We start from the raw sequence: 18,529 nt of genomic DNA, 5'->3' as shown, positions 1-18,529 counted from the left end.
TGAAGTGTCTGCAGGCGTCCTTGGGGACAAGGAGTGAGCTTCACTCTAGCCTGAGGGCTATCTTGGGTCAGGTTGCCCAGCTCTGAACAGAGCAGGCTGAGGCCAGCTCTGCAAGTGTGAGGCTTCAGTGAGTGAGCAGACCAAAGAGACCACAGCTGAAACCAGCAAGCCCGGCCAGGCCTGGTCCTGGGGCTTCTTTCCTATGGTGCGACCTCACCTGCCCCACTGATAAGGGAAACGCTCTCCCGCCTGCTTTCCCATCCCAAGGAACTGCGTCTCAATCCTGGTCCAGGGGCCCTGTGTGGCCGGCGGGGACTGGGCAGGGTGACGAGGCACCCTTGAGGATCTGTTTGTTTCTGTGTGTTGCTCCATGCAGGAAAAGTGCTATCAGTACTGGCCCGACCAGGGCTGCTGGACCTACGGAAACATCCGGGTGTGCGTGGAGGACTGCGTGGTCCTGGTGGACTACACCATCCGCAAGTTCTGCATACAGCCGGTGAGCACGCCCTGCGGCCACCCCGCCAGGGCCATTCCTGGGAGCACAGGCTGGGGGTCAACACATTTCTACACTTTACAACACGGGAAGCTGCGTCCCTCCTGCAAGACCCTCACGGAGAGGGCTGTGACAAGTCTGCAGAGAGGCCGTCTGTTCTGTGGCTCCCTGGGAAGGAGGAAGAGTCTTTTGGCAGGGCAGGGCATCTGAGTCCCCCTCAGTGGCAAGCTGTCATTTCACGTGACGTGGAAGGCAGCTTATTTTTATTTAATTAGTTTATTTATTTTAGTCTAAAAGTAGCCCATGTCTAGATGGCCATTTCCGTTTTTTTCCCATTTTCTACCTGGTGCATTATGGTTGTACATGCTGACGGGATTTGTCGCTGCATAATCACACATGCACACAGTGCACAGTAGGTGACAATGCCATGTGGCCTAGCCAGGCCCCGGCCCTCCTCCCTGCCTGCTGCCCCCACTCCTGCCGGCCCTTTCCTCCACTGGCCTCCCGTCATGTTCATGAGATCCCTGCCCCTGCCCACCCCACCCCGCCTTTCTTCTCCTTTTTCCTCTCCAGCCTCCACACGGGACAGAAAACATATGACCCTTGACCTTCTGAGTTTGGCTTATCTCACCGAACATATTGTTTTCAAGTTCTATCTATTTTCCTGCAAATGACATAATTTCATTTTTCTTTATGGCTGAATAAAACTCCAAATATACCACATTTTCTTTATCCATTTATCTGTTGATGGCCACCTGGGCCGGTTCCATAGTTTGGCTATGGTGAATTGAGCTGCTATAAACACGGGTGTGCATGTCTCACTGTAGTGTGATGGCTTTAATTCACTGGGAAGAATACCAGGGAGTGGCATGGCTGGGCTGTGTGGTGGCTCCACGCCTGGCCTTTGGGGGAGCCTCCTTAGTGGTCGTACTAATCTACGATCCCGAAGTGTGGAAGGGCCCCTTTTCCCCACATCCTCTCCAGCATTTTTGCTTGGGTTCTTGATGGTTGAGGCAGCATTTTTTAAAACAGTTTCAAAATGTGTCCAAAACCTCCTGGTTGTTTTTCACACTTCCTGTAGTTCCCCACTAAAAGAATAAGGCAGACATTTTATCAGGATTCGAGGATAGAGTGATTGGTATAATCAAATTTAAAAATATGAGGCTGAGATTACTAGAAGCCACAGCAAGAAAGGGAGAGAGTAAGTTTTATTGTTCTTCTCACCCTGCTTTCCTCTCTCCTGGATGCACAGGCACTTGCACACACATGTGCACATGCCAACACACACACACGCCCCTCCAGACATACCTTGAGCCTTCCATGGTCTGGGGCAAGTGAACTAAACCCACAGGCTCTGGGTCCCAAGAGCAGAGAGGCTCTGGGGGACCGGGGGTCTCTGATGAACAGGCCCCCTTCTTTTCTCCCCAAGTTGAGACACTCCGCGGGGGAGAAGGTGCTGTTGCTGATCGCTCAGGACATGGGAGAGAAGTGGGGCTGTGCAGGGAGAGCAGGGTAGGCCCCTCCTTGAAGTGGGCTCTCTTAGGACCTGCTCTGGGGATGTCTGGCTGCTTGAGGCCTGCATGGCCTGGGCATGGCCAGGTGCCCATGGCCCTGCTCCCTGCCCCCTGCCAGAGCCCATGGTGTCAGCAGTGGCCAGCGCCAGGGTTCCCACTTGGGCATTCTTCACATTGATGGGCACTGACACCCACAAGAGCCCCTGCTGCCACAGCCTGATGGCCCTGTGGAACCCAGGCAAGGACCTCAGTAGGGATGTGGGTGGGCAGGCGAGGGCCACCCCGCCCCTGACTCGCCTTGCCCTCCACAGCAGCTCGCCGAGGGCTGCAAGGCCCCGCGGCTGGTCTCGCAGCTGCACTTCACCAGCTGGCCTGACTTTGGAGTGCCTTTCACCCCCATCGGGATGCTCAAGTTCCTCAAGAAAGTGCGGACGCTCAGCCCCGCACACGCCGGGCCCATTGTGGTTCACTGCAGGTACGAGGGTGGGCTGTGGAGGGAAGCCTTGCTCGTGGGACAGTGGCCAGTGGACAATGTCAAGGTGTCAGAGGGGCAGGCCGGGGGCGGGCCATTCCTGAGTGGTAGCTCCAACAGCCCTGCAGGGAGAGAGCAGGGGCAAGTTCAGGGTCTCCCCAGCACATCCCATGTAGCAGAGCCTGGCTTCGGTGGCTTTTGAGAAAAGACCCCCATATGTAAAGTCAACCAAGCAGAGAGACCCAGATTGACGGTGGGAGTGGGGCCACAGGCCTCCCCTGGGCCTTCCCCTCCGCTCCCCCAGGGACCTCATGATCCCTTGGATCCCAAGGGACACACCCAGGATGTCCTCCCTTGCCAGGACACAATTATGCCCATGATAACCAGAAGAAAATGTTTGGCTGCTGATAAAATTACCCACACAGCCTCATAGAAAGCTGCTGGTGTCTGTGGCCCCCCGGACAACGTTACTGAGGTCGCAGCGCCCTCTAGTGGTCACACCGTAGACTCACCCCTCAAGCACCCAGGAGAAGTTTCCCTGACTTTCCTCCTGCTCTGTCCTGGAGCTCCAGCCTACCCCAAGCTCTCCCCAGGCTCCTTACTCCAGGGGAATGTGACCCAGGAGGTGGCATCTTTCTTCTTCTCCAAAGCGCGGGTGTGGGCCGGACGGGCACCTTCATCGTGATCGATGCCATGATGGATATGATACACTCGGAGCAGAAGGTCGATGTCTTCGAGTTTGTGTCACGAATCCGCAATCAGCGCCCTCAGATGGTTCAGACAGATGTGAGTGATGCCTTCTCCCACCCTGGTCTGAGCTTGCCAGGCAGCCTCAGGGCCCTTGCCAGACAGGCACGTTGGGGCTCGCGGCCTCTCCCCTGTGGCCCAGGTGTTGATAGGCAGGTAGCATCCAGGAGCACGCTGAGCATCAGGCCTGGCTCCCTTCTCATTCTGCCCTCTCTCCCTTGGGCCCTGGGGACTGCCCAGCCTTGTCCACCATGTCTTCATAGGCCATGGGTGACTATGCTACCCCAGATGGCACCTGGTGTCCTCAGTTTACACCAGTGTCTACCATCCTCTTTACTGGAGGGCCTAAATGACCAATCTCTGTGGCCGTGAATCTGACTTTTGCCCCCAGCCTCCCTCCGTGGGCAAACAGAGACGAGAACAGCCCCACTGTGCCCAGGGCAGAGTCGAGGCTGGGCACCCCGGGTCTCCCGCAGGTGCAGTACACATTCATCTACCAAGCCTTGCTGGAGTACTACCTCTACGGGGACACGGAGCTGGACGTGTCCTCCCTGGAGAGGCACCTGCAGACTTTGCATGGCACCGCCACCCACTTGGACAAGATCGGGCTGGAGGAGGAGTTCAGGGTAAGTGGGCCAGGGTGCACCATCTCCTGGTGGGCGGGCCGAGGAGAAGTGACCCTTGAGATGGAGCCTTTCCATCATTTACCCTCTTGGCTAACCCCGGAGGAGCAGGGCACGTGCTGGATCATGATTTCAAGGAAGAATGGTGAGGGGCTTTCATAGCTTTGGAAGCAGGGGATGAGGCTTGAGGCCACCTGTTATCTCCCAATGCTGAGGCGACTTATTGGAATGGAGACAGGTGTTCCCCGTGTCCAGGGGCCCCCCACAGTAGGACTGTTATTGGCTGAGCACTTTTCCCAGGAGTTATAACTGCATCACTGTGTCCTATCAATTGTGCAGAAATTGACCAATGTCCGGATCATGAAGGAGAACATGAGGACCGGCAACTTACCAGCAAACATGAAGAAGGCCCGAGTCATCCAGATCATCCCGTGTAAGGCCGCCCTGCTCAGGTTGCCACCCCTCAGGGCAGACTGGGGCAGGGGCTGGGATGGGCTGCTCTCAGTTGCTGAGAGCCTGCTGACCAACCACCTCTATAAACCAGGGTCAGGAGCGGGTGCCCTCAGATCCAGACTCTGGGCCCCTAGATGCTATTATCAAATATTGAGAAGAGAAGACCTTTCTGGGGCACCCAGGTAGCCCAAGCAGTCCAGGTGTGTCCCAGCCTGGGATGTGGCCCAGAGGCAGGGGAGGCCCCTGACTGCCCTGCAGGGAGGGCCCAGGGAAGCTGAGAGGGTTGCCACGGGCAGGCCTGGGCCCTTATTCTGGACCCCTGCAGAGGGGAGCGTGAGTGTGGGCTGAGGCTATGTGGACAGCCAGATCGGAGCCCAAGGCAGCTGGGCCTTTCCAGGAAGAGACGTGGGGAGGGTAAGACCAGGGCCGCAAGTGGAGCTGGGACTCTGCTGACACTGTGGGCACGGGAGGCAGTGGCCAGCAAGGAGGTAGGAGCCCACATCTGGGGTCTCATCCAGTGGGGAGAAAGAGAAGTTAGGGCGAAGAGTGGACACTGAGGGCACCGACGCACATGGGAGGGAGGTGGGACAGCGCCCGGCCAAGAAGAGGGCAAGCCGTGTTGCAGACAACGTGCCCTTGATGGACCCACTGCTCAACAAACGCCTGCCGCGGCAATGCTGGAGCGGGCTTGCTCTCACTGTGGTCACCTGTGCTGCAGAGAGCAGAAGTTCCTGGGGCTGGGCCAGCCTTCCCCACTCAGACCCGTGATTCTCCATGGCCACAGTATCCTCAGGCTGGCAGTTCCAGCTCCTACTGGCTACACTCTGTATTCCTTAAAGTCAGTGGTTTTAATACTTGTAATTTAGTATGTATCATATCGATTCATGAAACATGAAAGAAATAACTGGATTATTTTCAGAGCTTTCCAAAGAAACAAAACAAAACTTCCCTAGAAAACTTTATTAACCTGCTTTATATGGTAAAGGCCCCAAAGAGGTGGCCTCACATTTTGGAAGTGTATAGCAAGTGTATAGGTCAAGGTTTTCAGGGCAGGACAGTATCTGTTCTCGCTGAAACATAATGCCATTTGCAGATGACTTCAATCGAGTGATCCTCTCCATGAAAAGGGGTCAGGAGTACACGGACTACATCAATGCGTCCTTCATAGACGTAAGTACTGCGGCCTAAGGTGTGCATGGTGTGTGTATGCCTTCCTGTGTGGCCACACTCTCTGGTACCTTGTTTTCACCATAGAAGGCACTGGCAAGTCTGCAGAAACTCAGCTGCTGGTAGCCAAGTTGCTTGCTTAAAAAAAAAAAATAAGAGTGTGCTTGGGAATAGGCCATGACACTGCGGGGTCAGTGGCCATTTCTTCACCAGCTTCCACTGCGAGCTGCTTTTCTCAAACACACCCATTACACCCCAGCCATACCTCCAGGGCTTCTGAGGCTTCCTCCCTGGGCTATTTCTGTGACTTGTGCCTACGATATGGACAACAGGATCATGTGTCCAGGCCACAGCATGTCCTTATGCACAATGGCATCTGCAGAAAAGCAGGCAGGATAGACCTTGTGGCCAAATGCACATTAGTGTTCCCGTTTGCAGTTGAGGAGATGACTTCAGATGTCAGTGGGGCCCTGGTGGAGCTGGGATTTGAAGCACCTTCCTCCGGCTCCACGCCTAGGTCCCTGCCCAGACCCCCATCCCATCAATATGCTGCAGTTGGTAGTTCACAGTAGCCATTCGGAGGGGACCTCAGGTGCTGGAGGTGGAGGCCAGGTGTGTAGTGCTCAGGTGAAGTGGGCATCCTGGCCTGCTTCATGGGTGTGGGGGGGGTGTGCGTGTGCACACACGTGTACAACTTGGCTTTGGTTCAGGCCATGAAGATCAAGTTTTCCTCCTCAGGCCTGGGGCTGTCTAAGCGCTCCTGGCAGGTGGTGGCCATCAGAGATAAGGAAACCGGATTCTAACCTCTGCTCCCCCACTTGAAGGGCTACCGCCAGAAGGACTATTTCATCGCCACCCAGGGGCCGCTGGCGCACACCGTCGAGGACTTCTGGAGGATGGTGTGGGAGTGGAAGTGCCACACGATCGTGATGCTGACCGAGGTGCAGGAGCGAGAGCAGGTGAGCACTGCCGCCGGCTCAGGTCCTCCAGGGCATCTGGGCACCTGCAGTGGCCACAGCTACCCCGTACAGCACCTCACCTGCTTGCGTCCTGCAGACAGGCTGGTGAGGCCCAGCCTGGCAGGAGGCGGAGAGGTCAGAGATGAGAAGGGTCCTACTCCACCCTCTGCTTTTCTGGGGGTGGAGGGGGTGTTGGCCTAAACACCCCTCTTAGCCGTAGTTCAAATCCTGATCCTGTGTCAGTCGAGATCACCACCCGCTGAAGAAAGAGACAGACGTTGACATGCGTCCCCTGTTGATATTGTTCTAGTCAAATCAAGCATGTTTCTGTTTCGTTTTCCCAGAAACCCACCCTTGGCCCTCTCATATTTACTTCATAATGTGACAAACATTCGTGAACCCAACAGAGAAAGCATCGTGTAGGTGAACGAGCCCAGCACCACCCAGCAGGAGTCTGTTTATCTTAATGTCTAGAACAGCAAATCCTTGGGGTCCAAAAGGAGGCCACCTGTTGCCAGGCTGAGGGGAGGGGAAGGGGGGACGACAAAAAAAGACTTGTTTTTGCTTATATCTGAACTTTATATTATATAAAGAGTAGTGTTAGATGTGTGCTCCTCGAGGACTGGATTTTTCCACTTAAGTCTGAGCTTTGGTTGATTTTCTGTGTTGGCATCACCTTGTTTCATTACGTCCCTTCTTTACCTTCCTCCTGCCATTTTCCTTTTTACCAATGGTGCTGCTGCCCCTTCTTGTACACGTCTCATGCTGCACTGGGTGGGGTCTCCAGTGTGCCCTCCCCTGCAGAGCACCTGCAGTGGGAATCTGCCAGATGATTCTCAGCTGCTTTCCTTCCAAACTGGTCTGCAGAGGGCTCACCTGGGGTGTGTAGGATCTATCATCCGTTACACGCCTAGTGTTCTGGGCGCCCTAATCCTTGTGAGTAAATAATTGTAGACACACCTCTTCCTGGTCCTAATTTGCATCCCCCTGACTCCTCCAAGGTGGAGCACACTTCCCCCATCTGTGGCTGGCACTTTTCCTCTTGTGTAAAACTGCCTGCTTTGCTCTGCACCGTGCTCCCTCCTACGGGGCAGGGGGGCCCGTTACTGATGATTTGTAAGACCTCTCTGCATGCTCTCCATGCTCATCTTGGTTGGTTTCATGCATTGCAAACACCTCTCTGCAGTTGGTGGCCTGTCTTTTCACTCTCGCTGATATCTGTTAATAAGAGATGTGAGTTTCACTCCAATCAGCTGTTTTTAATGGTACCTCATTTTGGGCTCACTCATTGGGGGTCTTATTTAGTAAATCCTTCTGTATCCCAAAGTGAAAGGATATTTTATTCTTCTAAGGGTTTCACAGTCTTGTTTTTAGCCTTAAGTCTTAGCCTATCCAGTCTGTTGTTATGAGGGTTCCAGGCTACTATTATGGAATACAGCCCCTATCCGGCCACCTCCAGGAGGCACAGGGTAAGGGCCAGGGATCCAGTTTTATTTTTCCAGCTCTCTTTGTTGAATAATCTCTCCTTTCTGTTCTGTATGAAGTTCCATGCATGTATTTATTTCTAGACTCTATTCTGGGCCCTTGATCAACAGGCATTAATGGATATCACATTCAGATTCATATGTCATTTTCTTGGACAGGTGAAATATCTTAAATGGTTTGACAACAATTCTACATCATAAGATCAAAAGGAGTAGTAGCCAGGTGTTACCAGACTTAACATTTTATTTCATCTCTCAAGGATAAATGCTACCAGTACTGGCCGACAGAGGGCTCAGTCACTCATGGAGAAATAACCATTGAGATCAAGAGTGATACCCTTTCTGATGCCATCAGTATACGAGACTTCCTGGTCACCTTCAATCAGGTATTGCTGCCCTGGCTCTTTCAGCTCTTGCAGACCTCATGAAGCCTCCTCACTCCGGGATCTGCCTGTCACGGTGCCAGATCCAGGCCTGTACCTGTTACCTGCCCTGCTCTATCTGCCTTTTCCTGAGTCCCAGAGTACATGAAGAGCTACGAGGTTATCCAGTGGCCAGTCTCCCATTGAATCCATACCTCCTGGTGGTCACCTGCATCCTTGCTGGAGGCTGAGGCTGTGAGGCGGAGGCCCACCCATCCAGCATTACTCTCCCATTCCCAGCCAGGGCAGTGACCTCAGTAGTGAGCAGGAGAGGATGAGATGAATGAAGCCACAGAGGCCTCTTGGGGCCCTCTGCCATGGACCTCCTCAGAACCCCCATCCAGGTCCCCTTTAGGTCCAGGGCTCTGATCACCTTTGCAAAAACTCTCCGCGATCTCTGGGTCAGCAGGGTGAGATGACTCACCTGTGGGTCTTGGTTCTGAATTCCAGCCAGCCAGTCCAGGGGGTCACACAGCTGCTAGGCATATGCAGGACTTGCTTCCAGCCTCTGAGCCCTGACATCTCAGAAAGAGGATGTCCTGCCCTGAGCACAGCTGTCCTTATATGTCTTGGACCCAGGACTAGCCAGGCCTGTTACGATAGCCTGGGGGGAAGGAGATGATGTTGGTGGCCACAGAGGAGCCAGGGAGGGCTCTGGGCCCAGCCAGACTCGTGACAGGTCGGTAGACCCAGCGGGCGTGGACCTGCAGTGCTGAGACCCTTCTCCCATGCAGCCCCTGGCGCGCCAGGAAGGGCAGGTCCGCACCGTGCGCCAGTTCCACTTCCACGGCTGGCCCGAGATCGGAATTCCCGCCGAGGGCAAAGGCATGATCGACCTCATCGCGGCGGTGCAGAAGCAACAGCAGCAGACCGGCAACCACCCCATCACCGTGCACTGCAGGTGAGCGCGCCCGCAGACCCTGCCGCCCACCCGGCAGCTGGGGAGCAGAGCCCGCGAGTGCTGCGGGCATCGTGAGTCCCTAGACTGTGTCCCTTCCCTTACACACTTCACGCATGACGTCACATAGCACGTGAACGCCATCCCGGTATACAAGCAGAAAGCACCTGCGGGAGGCTTTGGGAACATGGTCCTGAAAATCGTTCCGGGCCTCTCTAGCCATCCTCCCTCCTGCGCCAGGAACAGTCTGTGCTGCCGAAGGACCACGAGGGTGGGGGTGGGGGCTGGCCACGTGAGGGGATTCAGGTTGGGATCCCTCATCGCCACCCCCACCCCATCATGGGCAGGGGAAGAGGGACATCCCAGGGTAGAGTGTCCCTGGAGGCAGTGGATTTCCCCCTGGAGGACCTGACAGCACCTTGCAGAGAGCATAGGGTAAATCCCGCCAGATCTGAAGACCCGCCCTCCATAACCTTAACTCCAACAGGCTGGCGGTCCTGTGGCCATCCTCACAAAGTTCCTCCAAGAAGGTACAGAGCACTCCACAAAGTGTTGAAATATCAAATGAACTCCATTAATTCGTTCAATTAATACGTGTTAATAAAAATAATAGCAATCATAATAGTTACTAAGAATTTAATAAGAACCCCCTTTTTGGTCTCCCTCCGGGCATCTTCTAGTCCTGCCTGAGCAGACATAAGTATAAGAGAAAGATACACTGTGAGAACCCTGTGACCCTTGGCCTCCAGGACAGCATCTTGGCCACAGTGGGACTCTCCCAAGGTTCTGCCAACTTGGGTTTGGGGTGATGATTTGCTTCTAAAGCTGTGATTATGTTTCACTTCCCACTTCTTATGACCTGCCTTTCCTCCACCTGCTGCCCCATATAGTGTGGCCACCAGAGCCCCTGCCTAACTAAGAGGGGTGGGACTCTTTCCCAGTGTAAGGTCACCTGAGTGCACTCCTGGCCTGACCAGGAAGCGGAGCTCACACCTGGCACTTAGTTCCAGAGGGCTTTGCAGAGGTCATTTAGAATAAAGTAGAAAGGCGTGGCTTCCTGAAGAGTTTAGCACATGGAGGGCACAAGGGGTCCCACCTGAGGAAAGGCAGATGTGGGAGAAGGCAACACAGCAGGTCAGAGCTGCTGGAAGAGGCTGGGCAGTCCCACCTCCTGTCGGCCTCTGGCTTGGGCTACACTAAGAGCATCTGGCCCTGCTCTAGACATTAATGAATATTCACATTCACTCCATGCTCACTGCTGGAAATCCGAGGTCTGACCGTCCTCAATAGTGAGCACCTGCTGTCTTAACATCCCTGAAGTGCCACTTTTCAGGGTCCCCAGATCCAGAAGACAGGCCTGCACAGTAAGGAGGGTGTGTGCCAGGATCCTCCTCCCTCCCTGGACCTGAATGGCATTGTTCCCATTTCTAATGAGTTCCCAGGTGATGCTGAGCCCACCGCTCCCTGAACCACACTTGGGGAACCCCTGGTCTGCACAAGGAAAAAGGGAAATGCTTAAAAACTGTAACTGTCTGATTCGTTTCACAAACAAGCTGGTTCCTGTAAATGGGGACGTGCTCTAGCAATGGTAGGTTTGCTGAATCTTGCTCAGAAACTAAGCTCCGGGAAAGACCACTAAAGATCCAGACAAATTCTGATCCTTTCCAGTGACTGTCACTTCCGTGCTGGTGTGCAGGGGTGGCTGTAAGCTCTCTGTGTGCAAGCTGAATGATCGTCACCACGCACTTTCTGTCCACAGTGCGGGAGCTGGGAGAACAGGTACATTCATAGCCCTCAGCAACATTTTGGAACGAGTAAAAGCTGAGGGACTCTTAGATGTATTTCAAGCTGTGAAGAGCTTACGACTTCAGAGGCCACACATGGTGCAAACCCTGGTAAGAACCTGAACGATAAGGATGTTTCCAGAAGAGTGGAGGATTGTGTCGTGGGTTTGATGTCTGTTTCGTGAAAGGTGCTCCAGCGTGGGGAGGCGGAGGGTGCGATTCCCAGGGCGGAGAGCCGCTGCAGCTTTCCACAGTGAAGCCGCACACCCTCCCTTCCTCAGTCTCGCACACATCTGTCCTGTGGGCAAGACCAAGAGGAGGGGCTTGCCCACAAATTCCACCGCATTTAAAAATCACATCATTATCAAGTTCGAAAGCAGCACTGAAAGGTCTTGTCATTTTCATTCTTACACTATGGCGTTTAGTTGGTCTGATTTCCTTGGCAGAGTCTCACCCAACCTCAAGACCCTGCCCAGGGACATAAGGGACCCAGCTGGTATATGATTGCCCTACACATTCTCTTATGTTACATGCTTCCTGGTTTGGGAATTGAGTCTTCCTCGCCAAATTCAGTAAGGGCACTTGCTAAACCAGAAGGTATGATTTTAAGACTGTTATAGCTCGTCATTTTCCCTAAAGCTCCCTTGTTTAGGACTTTTCCTCCCTGCCTGCTCCTTCTCCACACTAGCACAAACCTGCCTTGAGCAGCCTGGTCCCCACTGAAAGAAAGGAGGAGAAAGGACCTTCCCACAGCTTTCCTGTCACAGAGGGCACAGCAGCCACAGGAACCACTGAGCCAAGAGCAGGTGTGCCTTGGTGACTGAGACCAGGGTTGTCTGTCCTGGCTGCAGGGTACACTCACCTGGAGACTTTAACTTGCCTCCAGTTGCCCAAATAGCCCCTCAAACCAATTAAGTGGAATCTAATCCCATAGTGGGGGACCCAGGTATCAGCATATTTAAAGCCCCACAGCTGGTAGCAAAGTGAACCCAAGTTTGAGAGCCCCTGGACTGGAAGGAACTTGGTGCTTGCTGGATCTCTTGCACTGTAAGTCTCTGTACCCTGCAAGCTCTGAACCCATTGGGAACCTGGATGGCTGGCAACAGTTGGAAGGATGAGGCACCCAGAGCTCTCCACTGGCCTCGGGCCCTAGTTCCAGCTCTGTTGGTCCCTGTAGGGCTCTGAGGAAATGCTGGAGAGGCCCATGAAAGCCTCCTGTGGTTTACACCTGCCTCCTGGTAGTTCCTGCCCCACATGTCACAGCTGAACAATGCTGGGTGTGGGAAAAATGGCACAGAGCACTCCACAAAGTGTTGAAATATCAAATGAACTCCATTAATTCGTTCAATTAATGTGTGTTAATAAAAATAATAGCAATCATAATGGTTACTAAGAATTTAATAAGAACCCCCTTTTTGGTCTCCCTCCGGGCATCTTCTAGTCCTGCCTGAGCAGACATAAGTATAAGAGAAAGATACACTGTGAGAACCCTGTGACCCTTGGCCTCCAGGACAGCATCTTGGCCACAATGGGACTCTCCCAAGGCTCTGCCTACTTGGACAAGCTCCTTCTGCTTTTGGGGTTTCTGTGGGAAATGAGCTGATGGCACTGTCCTTAAGCCACTGTGCAAAATTTGCTTTAAAGTTCTACTAGTGCCTGGCCCCAGGGGAGGCACCAGCAACTGTACCAAAGATCATCTTGCAGAGAAGCTGCTTGCAGAACTTCCTTGGACTCTGAGAGTTAATGGCTCATGTAATTTTCCTGTCTGGCCCAAGTGTTTTATTTCCCAGTGCATCAGGTCCAAGTGCCCTACAGTCCCAGCTCTGCTCCCTCGTCCCTTCTCCCCCCACCTCCTGTCCCCCTCACTGGGAAGCTGCCCTGGGATTTTTTTTTCTGGCTCTCCTGCCTGGTGGCAGCTTCACACCCACACACCCAGCACATAATGTGCCTTCCAAAACAGAGGCCAACAAGCAGACAAATAGGGACAAATTGGCCATTGCGTGATGACTATCAGGTATCAGGCACTTTACAGACATCCTTCTCGTCTCCTTGTGTATCCTGATGTCCACGGGGCATGTTCTTGCAGTCATCCCCTTTGGAATAGTCAAGCAGACTGCTTGGGTTTTAAGTGTCAGAACAAGATTCAAACCCAATCTACCTGACTGCAGAATTAAAGGGTATAACCACTATTCTGTGCTGCCAGACCTGTCTCTTAGCAGGGTATTTGGGCAAAGAACACAGGGTGCAAAACCTCGGTTGGGTAAAGAGAGGCTCACTGGTGCAGGTTGACTCGGCACACAAACCAGTTTCTAATTGCTGACCACTTAGTCTTGTTTCCCGCATCCTGGACTGAGTTTGGCAGGGACTGGCATTCATGCACTCTCAGGTCCAGGCTTTTGGTCCAACTTTCTTTCTCTGGAGACCATGTGCCATCCCATCCTGATCATACTGAGACTCCCGGAAAGGCTGAGCGGCTGAGGTTTGCCGTCTTTAGGGCATGTTCTGACCTTTGCTGGACCTGTGATTTGAAGAGGCTGCATCCCATATGTTGGGAAAGAAGACAGGAGGCCGCTGAGGACGGCTCCCAGCCTCTCTGGCCTCCTGAGCCCTTGGCTAAGGCTCCCAGATCACATGTGCCCCTTGGGCTGCACCCTTTTACAGGAGAGGCTGGGTCACCACTGTCGGCTGTCACTGGAACCTTTGGCGAACCTCCTCTGCCTGTGATGGGTTATGTCCACTTGCTTGTCTGAATATTCAGTAGGTTTTTCAGGAAAAATTCAGCAATTATCATTTTCTCCACCTTCCTTTCTTCCCACTGATGGTCGCCACAGGCAGTACAGGATGGTCACCCTCATGGGGTGGCTGAGACAAGGAGCCTGGCAATATGTACAATGTCATACTAACAGAAATGCCTTACACAAATGTAAGGCAGTTATTCTTTTGACTTCTAGTAAGAGTCACATGAAACCAAGTCCTTTAGTGGAGTAAATTTAAGTTTGCAAATAATCCAGATCTTTGTTTTATTTAGCATTCATGAAATACTTTTTGTTACATTATGAACTTTATCTGATAGAACTTTTTGGATTTTTTTTTGTTTAAAAAATGTTTGTTTTACAGTTTAAATATAAGAACTAAAGATATTTTACTTGGACTACTGGAGAATGCACTAATCTGAAACTAAATCCTGACACTTTCTATGAAAGGAAAAGCTTTATTTGGAAATTTTTATGGGCCTGAAAACTAAACTGTGTTACAGAAGCTGATCTGCATGTGGGCAGACGGTATTTCAGTAAGCAGGCAGAATTTAATTTTTTTAATGGTTCTTATTTTAATGAATAGTCAAATATGGGTTTTGAAGCATCATTTCACTGTTTCTTATTTTTCTTTTCAGGAACAGTATGAATTCTGCTACAAAGTGGTACAAGATTTTATTGATATATTTTCTGATTATGCTAATTTCAAATGAAGATTCCTGCCTTAAAATATTTTTTAATTTAATTGTCAGTATATTTTGTAAAAATTATGTTAATTTATTTCATAGTTGACATTAATGCCCTTCCTAATTTCTTTGTATATATTTTGTCATGCTTTAAAGGCCACCTGCTATAAAGTTATTAAATCTTAAATATCCTTTTTTAAAAATTGGAATAATATGTTAAGATCAAATAATATCCCACAAAATATATATTTCTGCTAATATCAGTAAATACCTTCATTCATCATTAGATTCATATCATGTAATTTCACACATTGTGCATCTCTAAATGTTGGAATTCTTAATATGCCAAGTGTGCTTATGCAAGACCCTAAACACAAAGACCATTGTCAAGACAGTTGAGGACTCAGAAATCAGTTGAATAGTTAGAATCCAAGTGCTGATCTTACAATCCTGAGCAACAGCATTATTTCTGAAAGCAATGCACTAAGGACTTTTGCAAAATCCTCAGCCTCAGCCACATGATTTATCTTTCCATTGTAAAGATCTAAGACTTTCCAACCTGAATCCAGGCCCAAAATACAGCAGTGTGGTCAGTGGCTGTGGGGTAATGTTCAAGAGGCTGCGTGTGAGCCATGTTTGTAGATGACATGGATGATGGCCAGGTCGTCCATCCACCCATGGCCTTGGGTATAGCAAAGTCAGCCATGGGTGCTACACTCCCAAAGCACCACTTATGGTCCATCTGTCTGTCCTTTCGACTCAGAGTCCAACCCAGAGCATTCTCCTTCTCCCTCCTAGGCATGGCAGCTGCCTGTGCTGGCCTTGAGCTAGGCCTGTAGGCTCAGTGCAGAATCCTCCCGTCCAAACATATAGTGTCTTATGCACGCACAGTCAAGGAGCACACATTTGGGTAGACACCCGAGGATGATCGCAAACACACTGTAAATTTTCTGAGAAGCATTTTGGTATTTAAAAGTTTCTTGTAAAAAGCTAAGATTGTTTGTAAGAAAAGAAATCTTAAAAAATCTAGATTTGTACAGTTTTTAAACATCCCACTCCTCAATGTTTAATAAAAAACAAAGACAGAAATCCTTAATCTAAAGTCTTAACTTATTTTTGAATGGAAATATTGCTGAGACCTTTGGCACTAGGTAATAATAGTGATCCTGTTGCCGATGGGATTGGCTGAGGGGCAGAGGAGGTGGGGGAATGAGTGTCCAACCTCTAACTCGGCTATGATCTTTCCATGGCCATCAGACACCTAGCAGAAGAGCACAATATTAAAAGCAGATGTCTGGTCTGACATACTGAAAGCATTGAACATGTGCAGTTATGGTACTTTTTTTTTTTTTTTTTTTTTTGCTTTTAAAAGAGGTATGAAATTATAGTGGCCTTATTTGGCATTTTCACTGAGAACCCAGGGTGCCCGCCTGCTGCACTGTTTATCCCCTGTTCGTTTACAGTATATGCAGGTGTGACTGGGTCAGTCACTGTCCTCCACAGGCTCACAGGTAACCAAGCTCCTCTCCCTCCCCTCGGCTCAGAGCCCCCCGGGGACCACAGTAGCTGCCCTTCTGGAAGGAGGAAAGCCTGCTCCCTCACCACCACCGTGGGCCACCACACTGCACCAGGCCGCAAGCTGTCTACACCCTGTCCTCTGTGCAGCAGTCAGGCACCTGGGGGAAGACCGGAAAGGAAGGAGCTCTCTGTAACTTGCCAATTGCTACTTTTGTTTCCATTGTTAACATCCCAAGCCCTGAGCCTTTCTTTGACTAAAGGAGAAAAAGAGGGCCATGTACTTTCATTCAGCACCTGGCAAGGGCACTGTGGAGCTGGTGGTTTATTATAGAGTTTAAAGTCAAAGCCAAGGGCCAGGAATTCCGTCCCCATTTAGGAGCTGGTAGTCAGAATTCTTGAAGCCCTTTTATGGTCTACCTGGCAACTCTTGTATCAAGAAGTGCCTTAAGGTAGATTTACAGTGAAAGTGTCCTCAGGAAAGTGCCCTGTTTATGTGTTTATCCTGCCCCCACCCCCATCCCTGGGGACCATCCCAGGGATTATCCCAGGTGTCCCCTTTTGGGTTCTACCTGTTCCCAATCTTATCCCGTTCCAGAAACAACCAGAAGCCACCCTCCTGTGGATGTAGGGTCCCTTCCCAGTCTGGGCAGACTTGCCTTCATAGGGGCTGGTCCCTACAGCCTTGCAACCTCCCCCAAGGCCAAGTTCAGACCCTCTCCCTGGGCAGCTGTGTGGAGAGGGAGTACGGAGCCCTGGCATCTAATCTGTGCACCTGGCACATTCATCTCTTCCCTCAGTCAAAGAAAGTCGAGTGTACAGAACACAACAGCCCAGGGCTGGCCACCACAGTGCCCCTCCGCCTTTCTCTGCTGCATGCATTGCGTTCAAATGCCAAATAGAGATCAGAAGCTTCCCATTCTGATCGGAATGCTCCATGGTCACTATGTGACTTAATTTACTCTCTCAATGTGCTAGACAGATGAAGAATGCATACTGGTGTTTTCAAAGGTATTTTTATGTGTTTTTAAAAACTTTTTAAAACGAGCCTGATACCTGTGTTTCAGCATTTGGAGACATACCCATGTTATTTTTTTAAATGTATAATAACTGATACATTTTCGTTTATTTAACTAAGTTGTGCATAATTTATGTGCAGTCTTTATATGTATGTATTACAATTCCAACTATCATATTTTCTTTTATTAGATTTATGATTTGATCTTGCTCTCAGTATAATGCCAGTGAATGTTGCTGAATTCTTTGTATATGCAAATTGCAAGATCTAAAACATTCGGATGCGAGGATAAACCATTACTTTGACTACCAGCCTCTGTCTCTTTCTTCACATTTCTTAATTTTATTTCTGTGCCTTAAGTCCTCATAGACAAGACATGCATTAGGGGCTGGGTGTAGCTCAGTGGTGGAGCACTTGCATAGCGTACATGAGGATCCAGGTCAATCTCCAGTGCCCCACACACGTGCACACCAAGTGCCCTACATCAGGAAGTGGGAACTAATTTACATATAATGATTTTAAAACTTTAGCTCTGACCCAGCACAGCCCCTAAAGGTGAGTGAGTGGGCACTGTGGCCAGAGGCTGCCAGCTCTCAGCTACCTGCAACGGTGTGTGATAGCGAGGACTTTAAAGGCTCAGGTCAACCAAGGACACAGCACCCAGCACTGCTCCTCTGAAGGGCCTTGTATCTTGTGCTGGGCACAGCCCCACTCCTCTGTGGCAGCACAACTGCCCCTGCCCTGTGGGGCTTTCCAGACGCCCTTCCCAGCCCCATTCTGCAGCCTCCTTTGAGAATACCCTGTCACCATCACAGCTTCTCTTGGCAGCCAACGTAGAATTGACCATGAGGGGTCCAGCCAGCCGCTCCAGGCTCCTGCCTTCATTTAGCACCTGTAGAATGTGCACCTGGCTCCACACCAGACACAGGGTGATGGGACAGGCACCACCCTTCATGGGCACATCCCACCATGTGGCTCCATATCCAGTCTGCTGCCACCCTCACACCTGGCAAGGGCAGGTAGGTGGTTGGACAGGGTGCAGACAGCTATCTGGGGGACAGTGTGCTATTTTCTGATTCAGAAAACAGAAAGGGAACAGTATATAAGGTAGAAATAGGAAGATATATGCAAGTTGTCTACAGGTCTAAAATTGAGATATCTGGGCTTAAAACGAGATTCAGGAAACGTGTGATCACAAGAAAGAGATAGGGAATAATGTGTGAAGGAATTTCATGCTCCCTCCTAGATGGATTCTCCTCTAAGGGAGTTTGTATTACCTCTTGTGCCAGGTGATGTCAGGCAGGTGCACTCAGGAAAAAAGTCTGACATGGGAGCAGAACCCAGGAAGGATGTAGTTTGGAAAGGAGTGGCACACAAGCTGATGGCCCCAAAAATGCTGTGGCAGACACTGTCTCAGACAAGAGCAGCCCTGGGCAGACTCAGATTCAGTGGAAAAGCAAACCCCTGATCATTCCCTAAACAGTGACCCCATGACTCCAAAGACAGGATCCCCAACCACCCCCCATTGGCTCCATTACCCT

The 18,529-nt window shown here is 51.0% G+C and overlaps 1 protein-coding gene across 5 annotated transcripts in view; it reads left to right on the top strand.

Moving 5' to 3' along the window:
* Positions 1 to 17,299, top strand: part of Ptpre (protein tyrosine phosphatase receptor type E) — a 131,143-nt gene extending 113,844 nt beyond the window's left edge. For 3 of the 5 annotated variants that reach the window (XM_027929927.2, XM_027929924.2, XM_027929928.2), the window contains 11 exons: positions 377 to 496; positions 2,319 to 2,482; positions 3,130 to 3,265; positions 3,703 to 3,852; positions 4,189 to 4,282; positions 5,396 to 5,472; positions 6,294 to 6,428; positions 8,173 to 8,298; positions 9,069 to 9,235; positions 10,992 to 11,127; positions 14,408 to 17,299. In XM_027929927.2, coding sequence (XP_027785728.1) covers positions 377 to 496; positions 2,319 to 2,482; positions 3,130 to 3,265; positions 3,703 to 3,852; positions 4,189 to 4,282; positions 5,396 to 5,472; positions 6,294 to 6,428; positions 8,173 to 8,298; positions 9,069 to 9,235; positions 10,992 to 11,127; positions 14,408 to 14,482 — 1,380 coding nt within the window. In that variant the 3' untranslated portion in view covers positions 14,483 to 17,299. The other 2 variants (XM_027929925.2, XM_027929926.2) reach the window with 2 other exon arrangements.
* The last annotated feature ends 1,230 nt before the right edge of the window (positions 17,300 to 18,529 follow it).

The sequence above is a fragment of the Marmota flaviventris genome, chromosome 4, assembly GCF_047511675.1.
Source record: "Marmota flaviventris isolate mMarFla1 chromosome 4, mMarFla1.hap1, whole genome shotgun sequence".
NCBI classification, from domain to species: Eukaryota; Metazoa; Chordata; class Mammalia; order Rodentia; family Sciuridae; genus Marmota; species Marmota flaviventris.
The sequence above is the reverse complement of the archived record's forward strand: the minus strand, read 5'-3'. Positions and strand labels throughout refer to the sequence as shown.